At 44.0% G+C, this 23,529-nt stretch overlaps 1 protein-coding gene across 1 annotated transcript in view; it reads left to right on the top strand.

Annotated features, from left to right (window-relative positions):
- Positions 1-23,529, top strand: part of FERMT3 (FERM domain containing kindlin 3) — a 152,259-nt gene that overhangs the window by 20,702 nt on the left and 108,028 nt on the right. The window contains exon 2 of the mRNA XM_063944942.1: positions 12,623-12,793. Within this exon, the coding sequence (XP_063801012.1) occupies positions 12,634-12,793 (160 nt within the window). The 5' untranslated portion in view covers positions 12,623-12,633. The remainder of the gene's footprint in view (positions 1-12,622; positions 12,794-23,529) is intronic.

A 23,529-nucleotide genomic window follows, 5' to 3' on the forward strand; every position in this document is an offset into this window, starting at 1 on the left:
GACCGTGTGCCGCCTCAGCTAGACTTGGAAGATATGCTCTGGGGGCCACTGGCTTACCGTGTCCACCTGTCCAAAGTCCTGAGGACTCCTGGCCATACCCGTTCGACTTCCAGACCTCCTTTTCCTGTAGAGAACACAAATTTTCATTGCAATTTTACTGTTGTGTGTTATCAGTTGTGTGAAGTAAACTGTCTCTGGATGAGAGAAGAGAGGGAAATAATAATAATAAAAATAAAAATGTCAGATTTGGCATTCACCAACAGGCTGTCACACCATCATGCATATCGGTGTCTGTACACAGTCTCCCTTCACCAGTATTCTCATTCTCCACCCTTTGTGCATGACCAGGCACACTGCAGTAATACTGGTGTCCTTGTGCTGGTGAGATATACTGTATTTGGGCAGAACTCTGAAGGACAGAGTAGGCATGTGGCGTTTGAACTGTAATCGGATCCATGTATTGTACCCTCCTGTCGGTGAACGTAAGAGATGAGGAGGAAACTTTGAAGAAAAATCACATAGAGGTTAGTAACAGATAAGTTTGTAGAGGCAAAGAGGATTTTATAAAATTTGACAACAGGATTGGGCACTATGAGGAATGACTTTTCTACTTGGTCTACTCCCCTAAAAAAAAAATTCTATGTGTGTGATATCTCTACTGGGACTATCCCAGCCATCAATCCAGTGTCCTGTCCATCCTAAGTTCATAGGGAACCCGGTATCTTTGAGATAATTTCCTCTACCTGTGATGGACATGAATCTAGAACAGTGAAATGTAACATTAGTCTTTGTGGGTGACTAACATACTTTGCACTTCCTGATCGGGAGCACATTTATATGTATTTCATATCTAACAAAGCTCCTGTTCAGTTAATCAGGGGCCATTTCTGCTAGAGAAAGACGCAAAAGTTTAGAGGCCCCATCTTGACCCCAGCAAGTTTTGTCAAAGGGTAATGTTGCATATGTTCCGTTTTTCCCATTAGCCGAATCTGTGTTTTCTATATGGCTTGTGATTCCTTACTATATGTCCCTTGGTCCCGTCTATGTGTTTAATAATGTGGCTTGTGTTTTCTGTCTAGGGGGTCTATATTGACTATGTGTCCTACTACTCCTACAATCTCTGGCAAAATGCCCTTCCTTCCTACAAGTGTAACATAGTCTTGATCTTTTCCAAATATCAGTGGTCTGGGGTTCAGGTAGTAGGGACTTTGCTGTAAGAGCCTGTGTATTTTCAGTCCTCAGCCTCTCCTCCTGTTGTTCCCTGCATATAGTGATATTCCTGTGATGCTCCATAACACACTCTAGAAGATTATCTACTGTGACCCCTCTCCAATTTGGCAAAGAGGTTTGCACCCTGGCCCTCAATGCCTTATTGAGCCCATCCATTAGCACAGAGACAGCCACCTCCCTGTAATTCTCATCGTTCCCTATATCCGATACCCCAGTGTATCTAGCCATTATTTGCAACGCCCTATAGAAATATTCAGATGTTATTTCATTTTCTCATTTTCTTTATGGAGAAAATTTTTCTCCACTTAACAGTAGTGGGGAAATACAATCCTAGTTGCATGTTAATTCGTTCCACATTCTCCTGATTGTGTTCGTCAGTCATAGGAATATCCGACTCTAATTTACAATCCGTTATAAATTTGTGGGTGTCAATATTAGGGGGTAGGCACGCTTTCAAAAGTATCCGCCAATCTTTGTTTGCTGGTTCATGGGCATTACCCAAAGCCTTTATATACTTCTGACATCTGACTAAATGCTTCTGGGGATCGGGGAATTCTGAAATGATTGACCGCAGCTCTGATCTGGTCCACGGGCAATACATTGCATTATTCCAGGTGAGGGTTACTCCCTGACTATCGGTTCTCCTATTAGGAGTTACTATTTCCAAGACAGGATGTAACCCAACCAGGCCCGGCGCTACCCGCTCAGCGAAGGGATGCAATGCAGGGAGGCGCTGGGACGGAGAGGCGCTCCCCATGCTCTGCATCCCTTCCCTGCTGCGCCGTCCTGGCCCCCCTGCTGCTGCTGCTGTGTCTGTCACTGTATGACTGTGACAGTCACTGGCAGCGGAGGCTGCAGCGTGAAAAGCCTCCTCCCTCCCCTCCCCTCACCTGTGTGGCAGCGGCTGTGTACGTGACGGAAGGGGGCGGAGCTAAACGGTCCAAAAAGGGGCGGAGCTACACGGACCAGGCTGCTGTATCGAGGGAGACTGGCTTAGGTAAGTAGAGGGTGAGAGAGAAGTGTGTGTTTGTATATATGGTGTGTGTGTGTATATGGTGGGTGGGTGTGTGTGTGTGTGTGTGTGTGTGTGTGTGTGTGTGTGCATACGGTGTGTGTATGTATATGGTGGGTGTGTATGTGTGTGTGAATTGTGTGTGTGTGAGGTATGTCTGTGTACGCACACTTTATGGATGGTAGTACTGGGGGGGCATTACGTATAATGACGCTATTACGGGGGGGGCATTACATGTAAGGACGCTACTACTACTGGGGGGGCATTTTGTGAAACAACGCTACTACTGGGGGGGCCATTACGTATAAGGACGATACTACTACTAGGGGGGAATTACGTATAAGGACACTTCTACTACTGGGGGTGCACTACGTATAAGGACGCTACTACTACAGGGGGGGCATTACGCGTAACGACGCTACTACTACTGGGGGAGGGGCATTACATATAAGGACGATACTAATACTAGGGGGGATTTACGTATAAGGACGCTTCTACTACTGGGGGTGCACTACGTATAAGGAAGCGTCTACTACTGGGGGCGCACTACATATAAGGATGCTACTACTACTGGGGGGGCATTATGTATAAGGATACTACTACTACTGGGGGGCATTATGTATAAGGATGCTACTACTACTGGGGTGCATTACATATGACGCTACTACTACGGGTGGGGCATTATGTATAAGAGGAATAAGATTGTGCTACATTGTGGTGTAATTTTAAATGGGGGTACTATTGTGTGGCCATGCCCCTTACTTGTGAGCCCACACCCCTTTTCCCGGCGCGAATATGGGAGGGCGCAAATTTATAGTTTGCAGGGGGGCGCCGAACACCCTAGCACCGACCCTGAACCCAACCATTCCATTCTTGATCTGCTCCCTGTGAGGTGTTAATGTCTCTGTGTAATGAACAGTCTCACACTTACCGATGTCTGTGATCTCCAAATTTTTTTTTACTTCAATACTACACAATGCACAATTCCCTATTACGCTCCTCTGCAAATCTCCTCACAATTTGCGTACTTCAATATTTATACTAACATGAGTCAGCCGCCTCACGCCGCCAAGCCTCCACTTACTTGGTGTACCAACGACAGGATTCCGAATTCACGGGGTTCAAATACACTCACTCTTACTTTCAGCTCACACAAATACAGTGTTTTTCTGTACAGAAAATTTCCACTCTTTCTGATCGTCAGCTTTACCCCAGAGGCAGTACAGTTTAAACAAAAGTCTTATACTAATCTGCTTTTGAAATCGGATAGTTATGTGCTATTGTATTTAAAGTATACTACCCCACCTTTTAATTGAACGAACTATTGTGTAATTTGTACTTAGCGTCAGGGCCGGATTAAGAGGGGGGCCCCGGGGATAAGTACCCCGGGCCCCCTTTTTCAAAAGGGCCCCCCGCCACCGCTGCCGCCGCAGATCAGATCTCTGGTCCGAACTGCGGTGCAGCGCTCCTAGCGCAGCCGCTCCACACGCAGGGCAGCGGCTGAGATACATCCCCCGGCGGCTCGCAGCTCACCAAAGCATTAAAATGCTGGAGCCGCACTCAGGGAGTGTAAACAGGAAGGACAGCTGAGCGACGGCTCAGCTGTCCAATAGTCTGTGGAGCAGCAGCCTGTGGCTCAGTCATTGGCTGGGCACACAGGCTGCCAGAATCAAAGAGGACAGTGTGTGGACTGTGGAGCCAGCCTGTGCCCAGCCAGCATCCCTATTGTAAAGTAGAGGCCACCAGCAGCAGAGGGAAAAACAAACAGTAAGGCTAGCTGTATTAGGTTCTAGGTTATCTCATATATATATATATATATATACCCATCCACAGTATGCCGGCACTCACTTTACAATGTCCCAACTGCTCAGGTGCCACTCAGAGAAGTAAATATCCAACAGAAAAGAAGGCACTCAGAGACTGTTTCAAAGCGATAAAGAAAGACATCTGTATTTAAGATGTTATGACATCTAACGTTTTCGGAGCGGTTGCCCCGTCCTCAGAATAACATCTACAGATGTAGATGTTATTCTGAGGACGGGGCAACCGCTCCGAAAACGTTAGATGTCATAACATCTTAAATACAGATGTCTTTCTTTATCGCTTTGAAACAGTCTCTGAGTGCCTTCTTTTCTGTTGGATATATATATATATATATATACATATATATACACACAGTATGTATATATATATATATATATATATATATCTATGTATATATCTATGTGTATATATGTATATATACAGTATACTGTATGTGTATATGTGTATGTATATATATATATATACATATGTGTGTGTGTGTGTGTGTGTGTATATATATATATATATATACATATATATACATACAGTGGTCGAAGTGGGGCGGTATACGGCGGTATGGTATACCGCCACTTCTTCCACTGACCAGGAAATGAGCCCAGAAAGTGCAGCAGGAGGCGAGGGAAGTGGCATCCTGCTGCACATTGTGCTCCCTGTCCCTGCGCGACGGCCGGCAGCTATGTAGAGCGCTGAATTAGCTCACAGCTGTTCACCGCAGCCAGCCACGCGCGCACGGCACTCACCAGCCGCCCCCCGCTCCCCAGCCGCCCCCGCTCACCAGCCGCCCGCTGCTCCCGCTCACCAGCCGCCCGCGGCCAGTTCACTGCTGCCAGCAACATTTAAGGTAATGTTCCCCTGCTGTCACCTCTCTCCCTGCTGTCCCTGTCCTCACTGTCCCTGTCGTCACCCTCCCTGTCGTCACTGTCTCTCCCTGTCATCACTCTCCCTGTCGTCACTTTCCCTGACGTCACTGTCGTCACTCTCCCTGTCATCACTCTCCCTGTCGTCACTCTCCCTGTCGTCACTGTCGTCACTCTCCCTGTCGTCACTCTCCCTGTCGTCACTCTCTCCCTGTCATCACTCTCTCTCTGTCGTCACTCTCTCTCTGTCGTCACTGTCTCTCCCTCTCGTCACTCTCCCTCTCGTCACTCTCCCTGTCGTCACTCTCACTGTCGTCACTCTCTCTCCCTCTGTCGTCACTGTCCCTGTCGTCACTCTCCCTGTCATCACTCTCCCTGTCGTCACTGTCGTCACTCTCCCTGTCATCACTCTCACTGTTGTCACTCTCACTGTCGTCACTCTCTCCCTGTCGTCACTCTCTCCCCCTGTCGTCACTGTCTCTCCGTCGTCACTCTCCCTATCGTCACTGTCTCTCTCTCCCTGTTGTCACTCTCTCTCTTTGTCTCTCTCCCTGTCGTCACTGTCTCTCTCCCTGTCGTTACTGTCTCTCTCCCTGTCGTCACTCTGGCTGTCCCTGCTGTCATAATTTCAGCTCATTCAGTGTGCTACCATGTGAATTTCGGCTCATACCGTGTGCTACAAGGTGAATTTCGGCTCATTCAGTGTGCTATAATGTGAATTTCGGCTCATTCAGTGTGCTATAATGTGAATTTGGGCTCATTCAGTGTGCTACAATGTGAATTTCGGCTCATTCAGTGTGCTACAATGTGAATTCCGGCTCATTCAGTGTGCTACAAGATGAATTTCGTCTCATTCAGTGTACTACAATGTGAATTCCGGCTCATTCAGTGTGCTACAATGTGAATTTCGGCTCATTCAGTGTGCTACAAGATGAATTTCGTCTCATTCAGTGTACTACAATGTGAATTCCGGCTCATACCGTGTGCTACAAGGTGAATTTCGGCTCATTCAGTGTGCTATAATGTGAATTTCGGCTCATTCAGTGTGCTATAATGTGAATTTGGGCTCATTCAGTGTGCTACAATGTGAATTTCGGCTCATTCAGTGTGCTACAATGTGAATTCCGGCTCATTCAGTGTGCTACAAGATGAATTTCGTCTCATTCAGTGTACTACAATGTGAATTCCGGCTCATTCAGTGTGCTACAATGTGAATTCCGGCTCATTCAGTGTGCTACAATGTGAATTTCGGCTCATTCAGTGTGCTACAATGTGTGCTACAATGTGAAAGGGGCACCAGTACTAGATAGTATAAGGGGTTCCACTAAACAGGACACGCCCCTTTTGGGTGACCACGCCACCTTTTGTGGAGCGCGCGCATAATTACATCCTTGACTTTTTTATACCCCCACTTCAAAATTTCCACTTTGACCACTGTATATATATATATATATATATATATATACATACATACAGTGTTCAAAGTGGGCTGGCATACGCTGGTATGGCATACTGCCACTTCGAGCACAGACCCCCGTTGCCACAGTTTTCAAATTCAGTGCAATTGAACTGTAGCCAATCTGATTAGCTGCGGTCCATGGCAGATTTGATATAACCGCGGTTGGGCAGACCAGAGCCGCGCCAAAGGCCACCGCCGCCCGCTGTCTCCTTTGCACCACCACTGCCTCCCACGTGCTGCCACCCACAGCCTCCTGCTCCGCACCGCCGCTTCCACGTGCTGCCGCCCATAGCCTCCTGCACCCACAGCCTCCTGCTCCGCACCGCCGCCTCCTCCGCATCACTGACCACAGCCTCCTCATCCACCGCCGACCACAGCCAACTCTGCATCGCTGCTGACCACAACCTCCTCATCCTCCACGCTGCCAGTCACAGCTTCCTCCACACAGCCGCTGCTGATTAGGTAATTTTACACTGCTGCCTTTCTCTCTCCCTTCTGTATGTCGTTGCTGTCCCTCTCTCTGTCACTCTCCCTGTCCCTATATCCCTCTCTCTGTCACTCTCCCTGCTGTCACTCTCCCTGTCCCTATGTCCCTGCTGTCACTCTCCCTGTCCCTGCTGTCACTCTCCCTGTCCCTATGTCCCTGCTGTCACTCTATCTGTCACTTTGTCCCTGCTGTCACTCTCCCTGTCCCTATGTCTCTGCTGTCACTCTCCCTGTCCCTATGTCCCGCTGTCACTCTCCCTGTCACTACTGTCACTCTCCCTGTCCCCATGTCCTTGCTGTCACTCTCCCTGTACCTGAATTGCGGTTCATACTGTGCGGCATAATGTGAATTTTGGCTCATTCCATGTGAATTTTGTTGCATACTATGTGTAAAAATGTGAATTTCATCTCATTCTGTGTGAATTTTGGCTCATTCCATGTGGCATAGGTGGTCATTCCAAGTTGATCGCTAGCTGCATTCGTTCACTGTGCAGCCATGAGGCAAAAAAATGGCATTTCTGCACATGCATATGCGGCGCAATGCGCACTCGCAACGTACTAATACAACGAACGATGTAGTTTCACACAAGGTCTAGCGAAGCTTTTCAGTCGCACTGCTGGCCGCAGAGTGATTGACATGAAATGGGCGTTTCTGGGTGTGAACTGACCGTTTTCAGGGAGTGTTCGAAAAAAACGCAGGAGTGCCAGGAAAAACGCAGGGCCTGTTTGTGACGTCAAAACAGGAACTTAACAGTCTGAAGTGATCGCAAGCGCTGAATAGGTTTAGAGCTACTCTAAAACTGCACAAAATAACTTTGCCGCCACTCTGCGATCTATTAGTTCGCACTTCTGCTAAGGTTAAATACACTCCCAGTGGGAGGCGGCATAGCGTTTGCACGGCTGCTAAAAATGATAGCCAGCGATCAACTCGGAATGAACACCATAATGTGAATTTTGGCTCATTCCATGTGACAGAATATGAATTTTGGCTCATTCCATGTGGCATAATGTGTAATGTGTAAGGAGCACCATTACTAGATAGTATAAGGGGTCCTACTATTGTGGAGCATAATGTGTATAAGGGGTATATGGTGTGGTACACTACACTTAAGGGCATGCCGCCTTTTGAGTGGCCACACACCCTTTTCCGGAGGGCGGCGCGCGCTTAATAACAGCCTTCACATTTCCATACCCGCACTTCAAAATTTCCACTTCGACCACTGTGTGTGTGTGTGTGTGTGTGTGTGTGTGTGTGTGTGTGTGTGTGTGTATATATATATATATATATATACATGTGTATGCTTCTTATTTGAAAGATTCTTTAAAATTTACCACCTAATTGTAATTTTCTTTGTATTCATTGAAGATGTTGTGATTTTAAATTTAGATTTTAAGGGCCCCACTGTCTTAAGTACCCCGGGCCCCCCGAAGCCTTAATCCAGCTCTGCTTAGCGTCCGCACTCTTACGTAACTTTGCGTAAACACGCGACCGTGCATGCCTTTTACGCTGCGTGCGCGGTCCTGTACTTTGTCCGAGCCATGTGTACAAAACATGCGTCCGCAATAAAACAAATCACACAACCTCTATAAATGTGAGCAATACAAACTATAATCGCTCACAAGCACAACCCACACTTGTTCTGTGTAACCCTTTATGACTGGGCCAGAACTGCGTTTTGTGTTTTTATAATTATTCCCTTAACACACTAATTCAAATTTATCTATATAGCAACAAATGTATCCGATTTCACACAGATCTAAACTGGTCTAGCAATCTATACCTTGTGACAACAATATGTGAGAGGGTATGCAAAATATCGGTGCCCTTTGTGTATGCTTTTGGTGCCAAAACAAATTACTCAGATTTTTTAAATAGCTTTTTTCCTGTTTACCTACGGGTTCTATCAGCACCTCTGCAGACCAAGCAGAGCAGACGCAAATTAAAACAGCACACAAATAGGGTTTTAAAACATCCAGCAACCAGAAAAAGGTTTAACGTAGATATCTTTCCACCCTTTGCTGATAGATTAAAGTCTGCTATGATCTGCTAGCCCTTGAGTGTGTGAAAAACCGGCTCGAGTCCCCAATTGTAAATGCTGATTTACTTTCAGGACAAAAAGCAATACTTAAAAACACACTCTAAACCAGGGGTGGGCAATTATTTCAGCTGGGGGGCCGCTTAACACTTCCAGCGAATATTCGAGGGCCACACACAAAATACTCAAAAAGAGATCCCTTTTTACACATTACGGCAGACAGCGTGCTCTTTTTACACATTACGGCAGACAGCGCCCCCCTTTTTACACATTACGGCAGACAGCGCCCCCGTTTTTACACATTACGGCAAACAGCGCCCCCGTTTTTACACATTACGGCAGACAGCGCCCCCATTTTTATAATTACGGCAGACAGCGCCCCCGTTTTTACACATTACGGCAGACAGCGCCCCCGTTTTTATAATTATGGCAGACAGCGCCCCCGTTTTTATACATTACCCGTTTTTATACACTACGGCAGACAGCGCCCCCGTTTTTACACATTACGGCAGACAGCTCCCACGGTTTTACACATTACGGCAGACAGCGCCCCCGTTTTTACACATTACGACAGACACCGCCCCCGTTTTTACACATTACGGCAGACAGCGCCCCTGTTTTTATACATTACGGCAGACAGCGCCCCTGTTTTTACACATTACGGCAGACAGCGCCCCCGTTTTTACGGCAGACAGCGTGCTCTTTTTACACATTACGGCAGACAGCAGCCCCGTTTTTACACATTACGGCAGACAGCGTCCCCGTTTTTACACGTTACGGCAGACAGCGCCCCCGTTTTTAAACATTACGGCAGACAGCGCCCCTGTTTTTACACATTACGGCAGGCAGCGCCCCTGTTTTTACACATTACGGCAGACAGCGCCCCCGTTTTTACACATTACGGCAGAAAACGCCCCGTTTTTTTATACATTACGGCAGACAGCGCCCCCGTTTTTATACATTACGGCAGACAGCGCCCTCATTTTTATACATTACGGCAGACAGCGCCCCCGTTTTTACACATTACGGTAGACAGGGCCGCCGTTTTTACACATTACGGCAGACAGTCCCTACCCCCCTTCCCCCCTCCCCTAAACCCTTATTGCAGTTTTTAACTCCCCTCCCTCCCCACCCCTAAACCTATATAGCAGCTTAAGCAGTGATCCAGGGGCTGGCTGGACAGGGGGTTTACCTGTTTGTCACAGTGGCAGACAATCCCCGCTGTCCGATGATCTGCGCTGCTGCCGGCCAGAGTCACTGCTGATGTGGCCTCTCCTGCTCCCGCTCGCTACCCGCCGCTTCCTCTCCTCACTGGCCACCGCTTCTCGGCCGCCGCTCCTGCTCACTGCAGTGCCCGCCCCCCGTGCCGCCCAGTGCATGATAACAGAGGAAATCCCGGTCAGCTGACCCTGTGACGTGACCGGGATTTCCTCAGTGGCGCCGCGTCTGAGAGCAGTGCAATGACAAGCGAATGTTGCCCACCCCTACTCTAAACACTTTAAAATCGAGCTGCTGCGGCCACTGTATGCAATCCTTAACCTACGTAGTTATTACTCAGTTTGCGTACAAAGTCCCGTACCGTGTACGCACTTTGCATACTAACGCCGTGACGGACGTACAAAGTACACGCGGTGAGCACTATGCAGTGCTCACGGTGTGTCTAAAATACACTTACAAATCTCGCGGTGAGTACACGCCATGAGCACTATGCAGCTTCACGTGTGTCTAAAATACACTTACAAATCTAGCAGGGAAAGGAGACACGACACCAATTGTAGATCCGACCCCAACATATAATTGATAAAAGGGGCTTACAACAAAGATACAATTACAATAAGAGAAATAGGCTACAGTCAATGGTACATACGTTTGTTCGCCTGCGCTTCCCGGTCCAGTCCTCAATCATCAAGGTAGATGATCTTTAGAGATTGTGAGAGTGACCGGGCCTGCAGCTGGCTTTTTATACATTTGTCCAAAACCTAATACAATGGGAACTGTAATCTCTTTGTCCATTGGTCACAGGGATGGTCGTTTACAGTACAGGAGAGGTCATAGGTCAGTTTGAATAGGTGGGCGATGTCTGGTCCAGGTGCACTTGCAGATGTTCTCCTCTGGGTTCCCGCCGAATATCAGGAGTACAGTAAATACTGTTAATATTAATATTCTGCGCCTGCGCATAACTATACACAGGAGCGTGCGATCTTCTGCAAACCAACACCAGAATATTGCTCTTAAAATACCCTACAGCTGGATACCAAACACCACATTATAACCTAGTTTTGTCACCTCCTATCCTGTAAAGGTGAATCCCTTTGTTGCTGTACCATTTAAACAAATATAAATCGCTGGTGCTGTGCATGTGGGCTATGTGTACATTGTACACTATGTGGATTAAATATGTAATGTGTTTTTCTGGCTTTTCCATGCGATCACAAATACTACCGTAATTACTCATACCACGCGCTAATACGCAGGACCGCGGGAGCGATCATACGCAAATTGCGAATATGTGCACGCACGGCAGAACAAGTACGTGCGCGGAGGCCATCTGTGTGTAGTTTGTACGTGATGTGTGTACTGAAATATTTTCGACTTCAACACCACTTTATCTCTCTCTAAGGTTTAGTACATATACTCCATAATTAGTAACACCTGTAACCTACGAATCTTTTCAAATGTGCCAGCTAGTAATGAATACACCTGTGTACCAACTAGGACATCTGCAAAACATGCACTGTTAGATGTCCCTGAGGACTGGAGTTGGGAATCAAATTTTTTTTTTATTTTTTTTTTTAGTACAGCCAGTACATTATGCGTTAAATAACTCATAACAAAGAAATGCCACTCTACAGATATGAATCCAAAATCACATCCCCATCAGTTACACTGTTCATAGAAAAATTGTACCACATCTGCAGAATAGATTTTCTTAAACTCCTACCTGCACCCTTCTCCCCGAAAATTAACCCAAAGATCTTTGAAGACGTTGAAGAGTTTTATTCATGCACCCTCCCAGGAGCTACAATAACTCAGATTCAGAGAGGCCTACAACATACCACTTTGTACGATATACATAACCAGTCTCGAGACCCCCTATCCAACTGTAATTCTGTAGATACTTGGAGGAATCTCCCATGTAAATGTCTACTTGCCTTAAATGTAGGTAACACATTATTAACCGATAAATGTCTCCTTACTTTATTGGGAACCAAACTAGAACTGAGATGTCAAATATTTAAACACAGCTATTTGATTTTCCATAAATATAATTCTATAACAATGGGCCTAATTCAGACCTGATCGTAGCAGCAAATTTGTTATCAATTGGGCAAAACCACGTGCAGTGCAGGGGAAGGGGGGGGGGGCAGATGTAACATGTGCAGAGAGAGTTAGATTTGGGTGGGGTGTGTTCAAACTGAAATCTAAATTGCAGTGTAAAAATAAAGCAGCCAGTATTTACCCTGCACAGAAACAAAAATATAACCCACCCAAATCTAACTCTCTCTGCACATGTTATATCTGCCCCACCTGCAGTGCACATGGTTTTGCCCATCTGCTAACAAATTTGCTGCTGCGATCAGGTCTGAATTAGGCCCAATATCTGTTATGTACACATCTCAATTATTACAATTAATATTAATAAATTTGTGATCTGTTATGCCATTCATCTTTTAAAGCGATCCTTGGCATAAATAGCATCTATTCCTTATATGTACAGGTGGACTGAAGATGGCTGGGATTCAGACCTCCAGTGGAGAATATATAGATTCCTCGTGGGAGCTGAGAGTCTATGTTGAGGAATTCGGGGAGGAAGCTGACCCTGTAACACTCCGAGTAACTGGGGACACTCATATTGGAGGCGTCATGTTGCAACTCGTGGAAAAAATAGGTAATGTTAGACTTTAGCTACAAGCCATCACATCATCATCATTTCAATTCTCTGTTACCAGTGTCCTCTGTATGCACCGCAGGTCCACGTTTCTGGTATCCGTTCCTTGTAATCAGTCTGTCCCAGGCCTGCCCTGTGGTTGGTGACTTCCTCCTATCCCTATCAGGGCCTGACACTTAAAGACAAAAATAACCTAAGGGGTAGAAAAAGAGGAAGATCTCTTCACTAACAAGTAGTAACAAGTTGAGTGGACTTAGTGACTCAACCAAAGTGACGATTTGCAATGCAGCCACTGGGAACCATACATAAATACAGTACTTTATAATAATTGTCTCTGGGCCTAATTCAGACCTGATCGCTGCTGTGCGTTATCGCACAGCGGGCAATCAGGTCTGAACTGCGCATGCGCCGGCACCGCAGTGCGCTGGTGCATGCCAGGGATGCGATCTGTATCTCTGCCCAGCGATCGCCTCTGATTGACAGGAAGAGACGGTCGCTGGCCGGGAGGGGACGGGCCGGCGGCATTTGTCCGCCGCTTTGGGGGCGCGGTCCGGGCAATGCAAGCGTTCCCGGACCATGCGGGGGCGGGCCGTGGGGGCTGCGTGACATCACACGCAGCTGCTGCGACCCAGGAAGCGACGATTAGCTCCCTGCCAACGCGCAGGAGCTATGCTGGTAGGGAGCTACTCCTCAGGTACAAAAGCATCGCTGCCACCTGTGCGGGGGAGGGGGCCAGAGCCAGACATGCGGGGTGGACTAGCCCTGTGCTGGGCGTGCCCCCGCATGTCTGTGAAACTGATCGTAGATGTGCTACATTTAACACATCTATGATCAGGTCTGAATTAGGCCCACTGAACGTTGGTTGCTTGAACACCACACACTATCATTGACAAAAATAGCACATGATGCATTTATATAGAGACCAGTATCATTTTATCAATGCTATAAAATACAATATTTACCTCTGATATTGAATCGAGGAGTTTACTGATCTACTGTGTCTACACAAACCTTGAGTTGCAGCTAGTTATTTTATGCTGCTATTAATTACATTTCTTATATTCCAATTGGATAGTTAAAATTATCAGCTAAATTATGCTAACTGTTGATATGTCCTATTGGTGTAGAACATCACACAGTTTCACATTCTAAGATGGCACCGGGTAACGCGGTTGCAGTAAAGGTTACAGCGGCCATCTTGGTAAAGGTGGCTGTCTGGCTTCAATATAGGAGCACTCTAGCATTGAAGCACACTCCTCTTTAACACTAATAAGACTGTCTATTACTTGACCCAAGTAATGGAAATATATCCAATTTGGTTCCTGTCACAAATAAGTAGATCGTACTCGGCAAAGTCAGTTTGGTTGGATGGCGACTGCTGTGATTTGTAGTTAATTTGGTCATTAGTACTAGGGCTCTTCTCTACTCTACTGGGTTGAGAGGTAAAAATAAATGAATAGTGTAAATAGTATATACTGGTCCCACCAAGACTGCCAGGACATGATAGCACTTGGAGAACCACAAATGCCAGAATGCCTGAGCATCATAGGTCCGCTGACACCTGTAAAAATGTGAATAAAGACAGGACACGCACACACCATAGAAAAAGTATTCTATTAAATAAACACTCCCCCACACATGCATTTGTTACCCATTTATTACTCTTTCCAATGGATAGGTCTCCTTTGGTCCATGTAGGCATCCAGGGTACTTGGCAAACAAAACACCTCATAGACAAAGCTAATGTGCCTTTCTGGACCTCACCGCTAATGAGAGGACCAATAATAATGAATAGGGCTATGCTGACTGGTCAGAGTTCCTGAGCTCTGACGAGTCAGCATGGCACCAGAATTGCGCCACTTTTGTAAACTCGTACTCTATTACATTTTCCCCCTAGTACCTTATAGGTTTATTTCTTAGCCTCTCTTTAGGTGGAAAAGTTACATGTTCAGAATTGCTCATTATCAATTATTGGTCACAATCTATCATAATAGTATATACAGAGAATATACGTAAATGTGTTCTAGCTCTTCCCAAGCATTTATTCAGCTTGCTGTGTCCAGTGTGCTTATGGCACTGCTTCTGTGGAGGTCTCCATTGTTGTTCCATCTTGCCTAACTGCCCCGGCCTCCAATCAGAAGGGAGAACATGAAGTCGCCCAATCTGTGATTCTCACTCTCAGGACATAGACTGCCAAGATATGAATCACAGTTAAGAGGCACATGGAAAAGAATGTAAGAGCTTTGCTGCTCATGGGAGAAAGAAAGAAGGGATTGAGTTACTCATCTGTTCTCGGGAACCTGTCTGGCTCGACAGTGTCTAAAAATATGCATGGTGTGAATATGGTACCACAAAAATAACCTATATGTGCTTAACAAAAGTACAACAAAATCTAATTTGCTTGTAATAAATGGCTGTGGAATAAAGTTAGAGATTTAACAAATTCAACTATAAAAAGTACAGACCTTGATTATACCTATATAACGGGTGGTACATAGAAACATAGAATTTGACGGCAGATAAGAACCACTTGGCCCATCTAGTCTGCCCCTTTTTTTTTTTTTTATAATTGTTTTTTTCTCTAACCTTGTTTGATCCTTATTTCTTTGTAAGGTTATCCTTATGTCTATCCCATACATGTTTAAATTGCTCCACTGTCGTAGCCTGTACCACCTCTAATGGAGGGCTATTCCACTTGTCCACTACCCTTTCTGTGAAGTAATTTTCCTCAAATTTCCTCTGAACCCCCCCCCCCCCCTCCAGTCTCAGTGCATGTCCTTGTGTCCTATTGCTTCTCTTCATTTGGAGAATGTTTCCCTCCTGGACTTTGTTAAAACCCTTGATATATTTGAAAGTTTCTATCATGTCTCCCCTTTCCCTTCTCCGCTCCAAACTATACATATTGAGATGTCTTAGTCTTTCTGGGTATGTTTTGCGATGTAGGCCATGCACCATTTTAGTTGCCCTTCTTTGTACAGTTTCTAATGTATTAATATCCTTTTGAAGATATGGCCTCCAGAATTGAACAGAGTATTCTAGATTAGGCCGTACCAATGACCTATACAGTGGCATTATTACTTATTTCTTTCTACTGCTGATTAATCTCCCAGTGCAGCCAATCATCTGACTAGCCTTCCTCATTGCTTTGTTACATTGCTTACCTGCCTTTAAGACACCTGAAATAGTGACTCCTAAATCCCTTTCCTCCTCAGTAGTTTCCAGTATAGTGCCATTAATACTATATTTAGCCTTTGGATTTTTGAGACCCAAATGCATGATTTTGCATTTTTTTGGCATTAAACTGTAATTGCCACACTCTTGACTATTCCTCTAGTCTACCTAGATCCTCAATCATTTGTTTTACCCCACCTGGTGTGTCTACCCTGTTGCATACCTTTGTGTCATCTGCAAAAAGGCATACTTTTCCTTTAATGCCATTTGCAATATCACCAATGTAGATATTAAAAAGCACTGGTCCAAGTACAGATCCCTGGGGTACTCCACTGGTAACATTTCCCTCCTGTGAATGCACTCCATTTACCACAACTCTCTGTTTTCTATCCTTCAACCAAGATCTTATCCATTCAATAATCCTAATATCCAATCCCAAACTTTCAAGTTTATTTAGCAGTCTGCAATGTGGAACAGTGTCAAAAGGCTTACTAAAGTCTAAATAAGATATATCCATGGCTCCACCTTTATCCGTCACTTTAGTCACACAGTCAAAAAAGTTAATAAGATTTGTTTGACTTGATCTCCCCCCCAGTGAATCCATACTGTTTGGGATCCTGTAAATTGCCAGATTTGAGATAATCTACAACTCTTTCTTTTAAGAGTGTTTCCATCAATTTCCCTACTACTGATGTAAGACTCACTGGTCTGTAGTAGTTTGCCTCTTCCTTGCTTCCAATTTTGTGCAGTGGGACTACGTTTGCTCATTTCCAGTCCTCTGGAATTACTCCTGTAGCTAATGACTGGTTGAATAATTCTGTCAATGGTGCTACCAGCACCTCTTTAAGTTCTTTTAGTATCCTTGGATGTATCCCATCTGGCCCCATAGATTTGTCCACTTTCAGCTTTGAGAGTTCTGTTAGGACCTTCTCCTCTGTAAATGTACTTATTTCATTTTCCTGAATATACTTGCAACTTAACTGTGGCCCCTTCCCCTCTCTTTCAGTAGTAAATACTGAGCAAAAAGAATTATTAAGATGATCTGCTATTACATTGTCTCCCTCAACAAAACTCCCAGTGTCTATTTTTAGTTTTATTATTCCGCCTTTTGTTTTTCTCCTTTCGCTTATATACCTAAAAAAAAGGTTTGCCTCCTTTACCCACTGACTGGGCCATTTTCTCCTCAGCTTGTGCCTTTGCACATCTGATTACGTTCTTAGTCTCCTTTTGTCTAACAAGATATATCTCTTTGTCTTCATTATTTTGTGCTTATATTTCCTAAAAGCTTTCACAATGGGGGAAATTCCAAGTTGATCGTAGCAGGAATTTTGTTAGCAATTGGGCAAAACCATGTGCACTGCAGGGGAGGCAGATTTAACATGTGCAGAGAGAGTTAGATTTGGGTGGGGTGTGTTCAATCTGCAAGCTAATTTGCAGTGTAAAAATAAAGCAGCCAGGATTTACCCTGCACAGAAACAAAATAACCCACCCAAATCTAACTCTTTGTGCACATGTTATATCTGCCTCCCCTGCAGTGCACATGGTTTTGCCCAACTGCTAACAAAATTCCTGCTGCGATCAACTTGGAATTACCCCCAATATTTGCTACTTCTTTCGCAAACCACACTGGCTTCCTTTTCTTGTGTTTTACTTTTTCCTAACACTTTTGATACAAGGTCTGTTGCCTTTAATATTGCACATTTTAATGTTTCCCACCTTTCCTGCACTGCTTCCAAATTCCTCCAGTCTGCCAAAGAATCGCTTACACATTTTCCCATCTTTACTGGTATCCCATATGCCGGCTGTTGGGATCCCAGCACTCGGTATACCAGCACCGGAATCCCGACACCCGGCATACCGGCAACTATTCTCCCTCTTGTGGGTCCACGACACCCCTGGAGGGAGAATAAATAGTGTGGCACGTGTAGCATGCCACTGTGCCCGCAGCATGGCGAGCACTGCGAGCCTACAAGGGGCTCATTTGCGCTTGGCCAGCTGTCGGTATGCCGGTGGTCGGGATCCCGGCGCCGGTATGCTGGCCGCCGGTATCCTGGCCGCCGGCATACCATACTACACCCCTATATAACAGCAAAAATACACATCTGCTAAATTATATGCACCAACAAAACAGTAGCTTTGCTTCACCTAAATCCTCATAAGTTATACATAATATAATAAAACAATTAAAATGAATAAAAAAATAATTAACATTGGTGTTCTAAAAAGTGTATGAAGACCCGTCTGCCATATACAGTCAGGTCCACAAATATTGTGACATCTACACAATTCTCATATTTTGGGCTCTATACACCACCACAATGGATTTGAAATTAAACAAACACGATGTGCTTTAACTGCAGACTTTCTGCTTTAATTTGAGGGTATTTACATCCAAATCAGGTGAACGGTGTAGGAATTACAACGGTTTCTATATGTGCCTCCCACTTTTTAAGGGACCAAAAGTAATGGGACAATCGACTCAAAAGCTATTTCATGGACAGGAGTGGGCTATTCCCTCATTATTTCCTCATCAATTAAGTAGGTAAAAGGTCTGTAGTAGATTCCAGGTGTGCATTTGCATTTGGAATATGTTGCTGTAGACTCTCAGTATGAGATCCAAGGAGCTGCCACTATCAGTGAAGAAAGCCATCATTAGGGTGAAAAATCAAAACAAACCCATCAGAGAGAAAGCAAAAACATTAGGTGTGGCCAAATCAACTGTTTGGAACATTCTTAAAAAGAAAGAACGCACCGGAGAGCTCAGCAACACCAAAAGACCCGGAAGACCACGGAAAACAACTGTGGTGGATGACAGAAGAATTATTTCCCTGGTGAAGAAAAACCCCTTCACAACAGTTGCCCAGATCAAGAACACTCTCCAGGAGGTAGGTGTATATGTGTCAAAGTCAACAATCAAGAGAAGACTTCACAAGAGTGAATATAGAGGGTACACCACAAGATGTAAACCATTGGTGAGCTACAAAAACAGGAGGACCAGATTAGAGTTTGCCAAACAACATCTAAAAAAGCCTTTACAGTTCTGGAACAACATCCTATGGACAGATGAGACAAAGATCAACTTGTACCAGAGTGATGGGAAGAGAAGAGTATGGAGAAGGAAAGGAACTGCTCATGATCCAAAACATACCACCTCATCAGTGAAGCATGGTGGTGGTAGTGTCATGGCGTGGGCATGTATGGCTGCCAATGGAACTGGTTCCCTTGTATTTATTGATAATGTGACTGCTGACAAAAGCAGCAGGATGAATTCTGAAGTGTTTTGGGCAATATTATCTGCTCATATTCAGTCAAATGCTTCAGAACTCATTGGACGGCGCTTCACAGTGCAGATGGACAATGACCCGAAGCATACTGTGAAAGCAACCAAAGAGTTTTTTAAGGCAAATAAGTGGAATGTTATGCAATGGCCAAGTCAATCACTTGACCTCAGTCCGATTGAGCATGCATTTCACTTGATAAAGACAAAACTGAAGGGAAAATGCCCCAAGAACAAGCAGGAACTGAAGACATTTGCAGTAGAGGCCTGGCAGAGCATCACCAGGGATGAAACCCAGCGTCTGGTGATGTCTATGCGTTCCAGACTTCAGGATGTAATTGACTGCAAAGGATTTGCAACAAAGTATTAAAAAGTTAAAGTCTGAAAAAAATATGTATTCAAAGCAATAAATCAAGTAAGTGGCATATTATGGCCAACGTTTCAGCACCACGCAGGGCGCTTTTTTCAAGGCAATATGCTGTGAAACTGCTGCGTGGCGCTGAAACGTTGGCCATAATATGCCACTTACTTGATTTATTGCTTTAAATACATATTTTTTTCACAAGACCCTTGGAGTGCCGCCTGTTCCTTTATTATTGGGAGTGGTTGTACCCCTCTCTATAAGGACATTGCTTTCTCTCTCTCTCTCTCTCTCTCTCTATATATATATATATATATATATATATATAAAATATTTTTATTTTTATTATTTTTATTCGGTGGCACTCAGGAAATAAATCAGCAAACACAGGTTTCTTCTCCACATCAACGTTTCCATGCCTAAGCATTTTCATCAGGACCTGATGAAAATGCTTCGGCATGGAAACGTTGATGTGGTGAAAAAACCTGTCTTTGCTGTTTTATTTACTGAGTGTCACCGAATAGAATATGTATACAGTTACTACTATGCAGTTTGCAGCGGAGGGCAACGGGGCAAGTAATTGAATTTCTGCAATACTGAGTGCTGGATATTATTGGTTTATTATATACACGATGATTCAAAAGTTGCAGCACACCCTTTTGTTTCAGAAACTGTGCAGGAAATTGGAAAACGGGATACTCCAGTAAAGTATGGGTGAGGTGAGCTATCTTTTAGGGTATGTACCGAACATGGGCGCCATATTGAATTGGCCATCTTGAATCTAAGTCAGTTTTTCAAATGGACAGGGGGTCGTGTAACATCACTGGGGTTTTTTTTGTCCCGGGAAGGAACCACGGAACCAAAGAAGAAAACCTCTTTGTGGGGGCACTCATTTAAAGATTATTGTTTAAAAGTTCATTTAATTAATTTCATTAAAAATGTTTGTACGTGAAAATTCCATATGCTACACCTCTATAAAGGTTAGCAGACAAAAGACATCTAACAAAACAATGTAACAAGTGGCACTTCCTATAGAATTAGAAAATAATTAGAAAATAATAATAATAATTTACCTTCTATTTGTTTAAGAGGACTGTATTTCTTTATGCATCTTTCAGGAAAATCCGTTTTTGTTATAGTTTGTCTTAATACAACGGTATTCCAGCATGTATAGTAATTGGATAGCAATTAGTAATCCACACTATGTTTTTTATGAGGGTGTGTAATTACTTAAAGTTCAATCAAAGAGATCTATAGGAAGTGGATACTCACAGCCCGGTGAATAAATATGTGAATTAAATCAATTGTGTGGTGTTAAGAATTTGCATGAGAGATTGTTAGGCAATAATACCACGTCGGGCATTTGTATAGAGAAATACCGCTATTCCAGTAGTGTACCTTATATAGATCTAAAATAGGTGTAGAAGGTCAGACCAGGGCCGGGGGTCCGCCGACTTCCACTGCCTTCCCATGTGTGGAACTCCACAGTGAATGGGAGGTGAGAGGGTCAGGCGGCCGGCGCTGGTGTGAAGAAAGCAGGGGGTGCTTGCTGCTGTTGATAGCCGCGGGTCACAGAGTCTCTGGTAGCCCGACGGTCATTGCAGAGAGACGAGTCCCGCAGCTTGTCAATGAGAGAGCACCGGAATACCTGTATATGGTGTTCTTGTGTGCGGTCGCCGCTGTAATAGGGCTCGTGTATCTCTTGCCGCCCGTGATCGGAGCTGTGTTCTCTGCACGGAGATTCCGAATGACGTCACCGTGACGTCTGTAAGTTGTACGTACGTTTCACCCAGGGCAGGGCTTGTTCACCAAAAAGTCCTGAGTGGGAGTTCCTTAGATTCCTTTTTATTTGTCTTTAAACCAATCAGATAATTCCATGTGGAGTAATTACTGATGTGCTCAGTTAGAGCCGTGTTTTGTTCTTAATTAAGTTATTAACAGAAATCATTAGGAGAACGGATTTTTAATAGTAGATATAAATGTCAGTTTTTAAAAATATCAGTTTTTGCTGCAGAAGAATTGCTTACGAATTACTGAGTTGATATTATACATATATATGATGTTTGTAGACGTGATTGACCATTATTCCTATAGTAGGCTGGGTTAATTCCTCCTGGGGCCGGACATTAATTAATTACTTACACTTAATGTAGTTTGACCAATATGTGTCATAGGGTTATCCAGCACACCAGTCAGATTTACTATAATAGATGAATGAGAAGAAATCGGCTTAATTAAGGGATATGATACAGGGTTGAAACCTTAAGTTTAATTTGTTAAATAAAATGTTACTGATTGTATTCAATTATTTATTTATTTCAATAGGACAAATTTTTAAAAACTTATATGGTATTTTTAACCTACTATTATATCATAAGCAAGTAGCATTATCATATGTCTGTAGTATCTGTGGTTAGTGGCAGTGAGTAATGCTAATCCATAGCACTTGTTTGTATTTTGGACATATATGGATATTGGGATAAAGTGAAGAGAGAAAGGGGAGGAGTGATAGAAAAACCGTTTTATATATATAATGGAAAAAATTCTTTTAATTAAATGAATATAAATAGAGAAAAGTTGATATAATAGAAAAAATTGAAAAAAATTATTAAATATAATAATAAAGAAGACAGAGGAAAAGTTAATTAAAATTATTGATAAGGTGTATATATATATATATATATATATATATACACACATACATATATATATATATATATATAAATGGCAGAAGAAACATTTTTTTGTGTATGTGTTATTAAACTGACAGGAACGCACCATAACATATGTTTTCGTTAAGGCCCTTGGGGGAGAGGGACCCCAGTGTGAAGATCCATTTGCTCTCCTTTTTTAGGAGTGCATTATTTAGATCCCCACCTCTGATTCCCAATTGTATTTTCTCCAACCCAAAGATTTTCAGTTCTTCAAAGGAACAATGGTGTTTGATGTAAAAGTGTTTGGCAACTGTTGTAAGTGGTTTGAACTTCTTCATGTCTGACTCTGCATTCCTGATATTACCGATATGCTCCAGGGCACGTTGTTTTAGCATCCTGGAGGTCATGCCGACATAAAAGATCTGACAGGGACAAGTTATACAGTACACAACATTTTTGGTTTTACAGTTAAAAAATCCTGGTAGGGGGTGTTCTCGCCCAAACTTGTCTGTTATTGTGTCCCTGTGCTGGATGTGTTTGCAGACTTTGCATGAACCACATGGGAAGCTACCTTTTGCATTTGTAATTCTGGGAGGTCTGGCTGTGAAGTGACTTCTTACTAGTCGATCCTTCAAGTTCGGTGATCTCCTCCAGCTCATTGCTACTTGGTCTTTAAGGAGTTCTTCCAAATCCGGGTCTGTACATAGGATCTGCCAGTGCTTTTGGATGATATGTTTGATATCGCGCCACTCCGCACAGAAATTTCCCACAAATCTCACTTGTGTGGTCTTGGGTGAGGGGTTTCTTATCTTTAAAAATGAGGCTCTCTCTCTTAATTGGTCTCACTTCATTCCTGGCCCTCTTGATGGATCTGTTGCTATATCCTCTGATACGGAGTCTTTGGGCAAGTTCTTGGCTTTTATAATGGAAAATTGTATCATCCGTGCAGTTCCTTTTCAGCCTCAGGAACTCCCCTTTCGGTATATTCCTGACCGTAGGTGGAAAGTGGGAGCTAGAGTGATGAAGCAAGGAATTGGTTGCAGTCGGTTTCCTAAACAGTTCTGTGCCAATGTTGTTGTCTACATCCCGATAAATGGAGAGGTCAAGAAATGAGATCCTCTCCCTGCTCGCTTCATATGTGAATTTAAGATTTAAATCGTTTACATGTAGATCCCGAATGAAATTATCCAATGAGCCTTTGTCTCCGTCCCAGATGAGTAGCACGTCGTCTATATAGCGCATCCATAAAAGAATCCTCTTGGTGTGGTGGTCA

This window comes from Pseudophryne corroboree, chromosome 11, assembly GCF_028390025.1.
Source record: "Pseudophryne corroboree isolate aPseCor3 chromosome 11, aPseCor3.hap2, whole genome shotgun sequence".
NCBI classification, from domain to species: Eukaryota; Metazoa; Chordata; class Amphibia; order Anura; family Myobatrachidae; genus Pseudophryne; species Pseudophryne corroboree.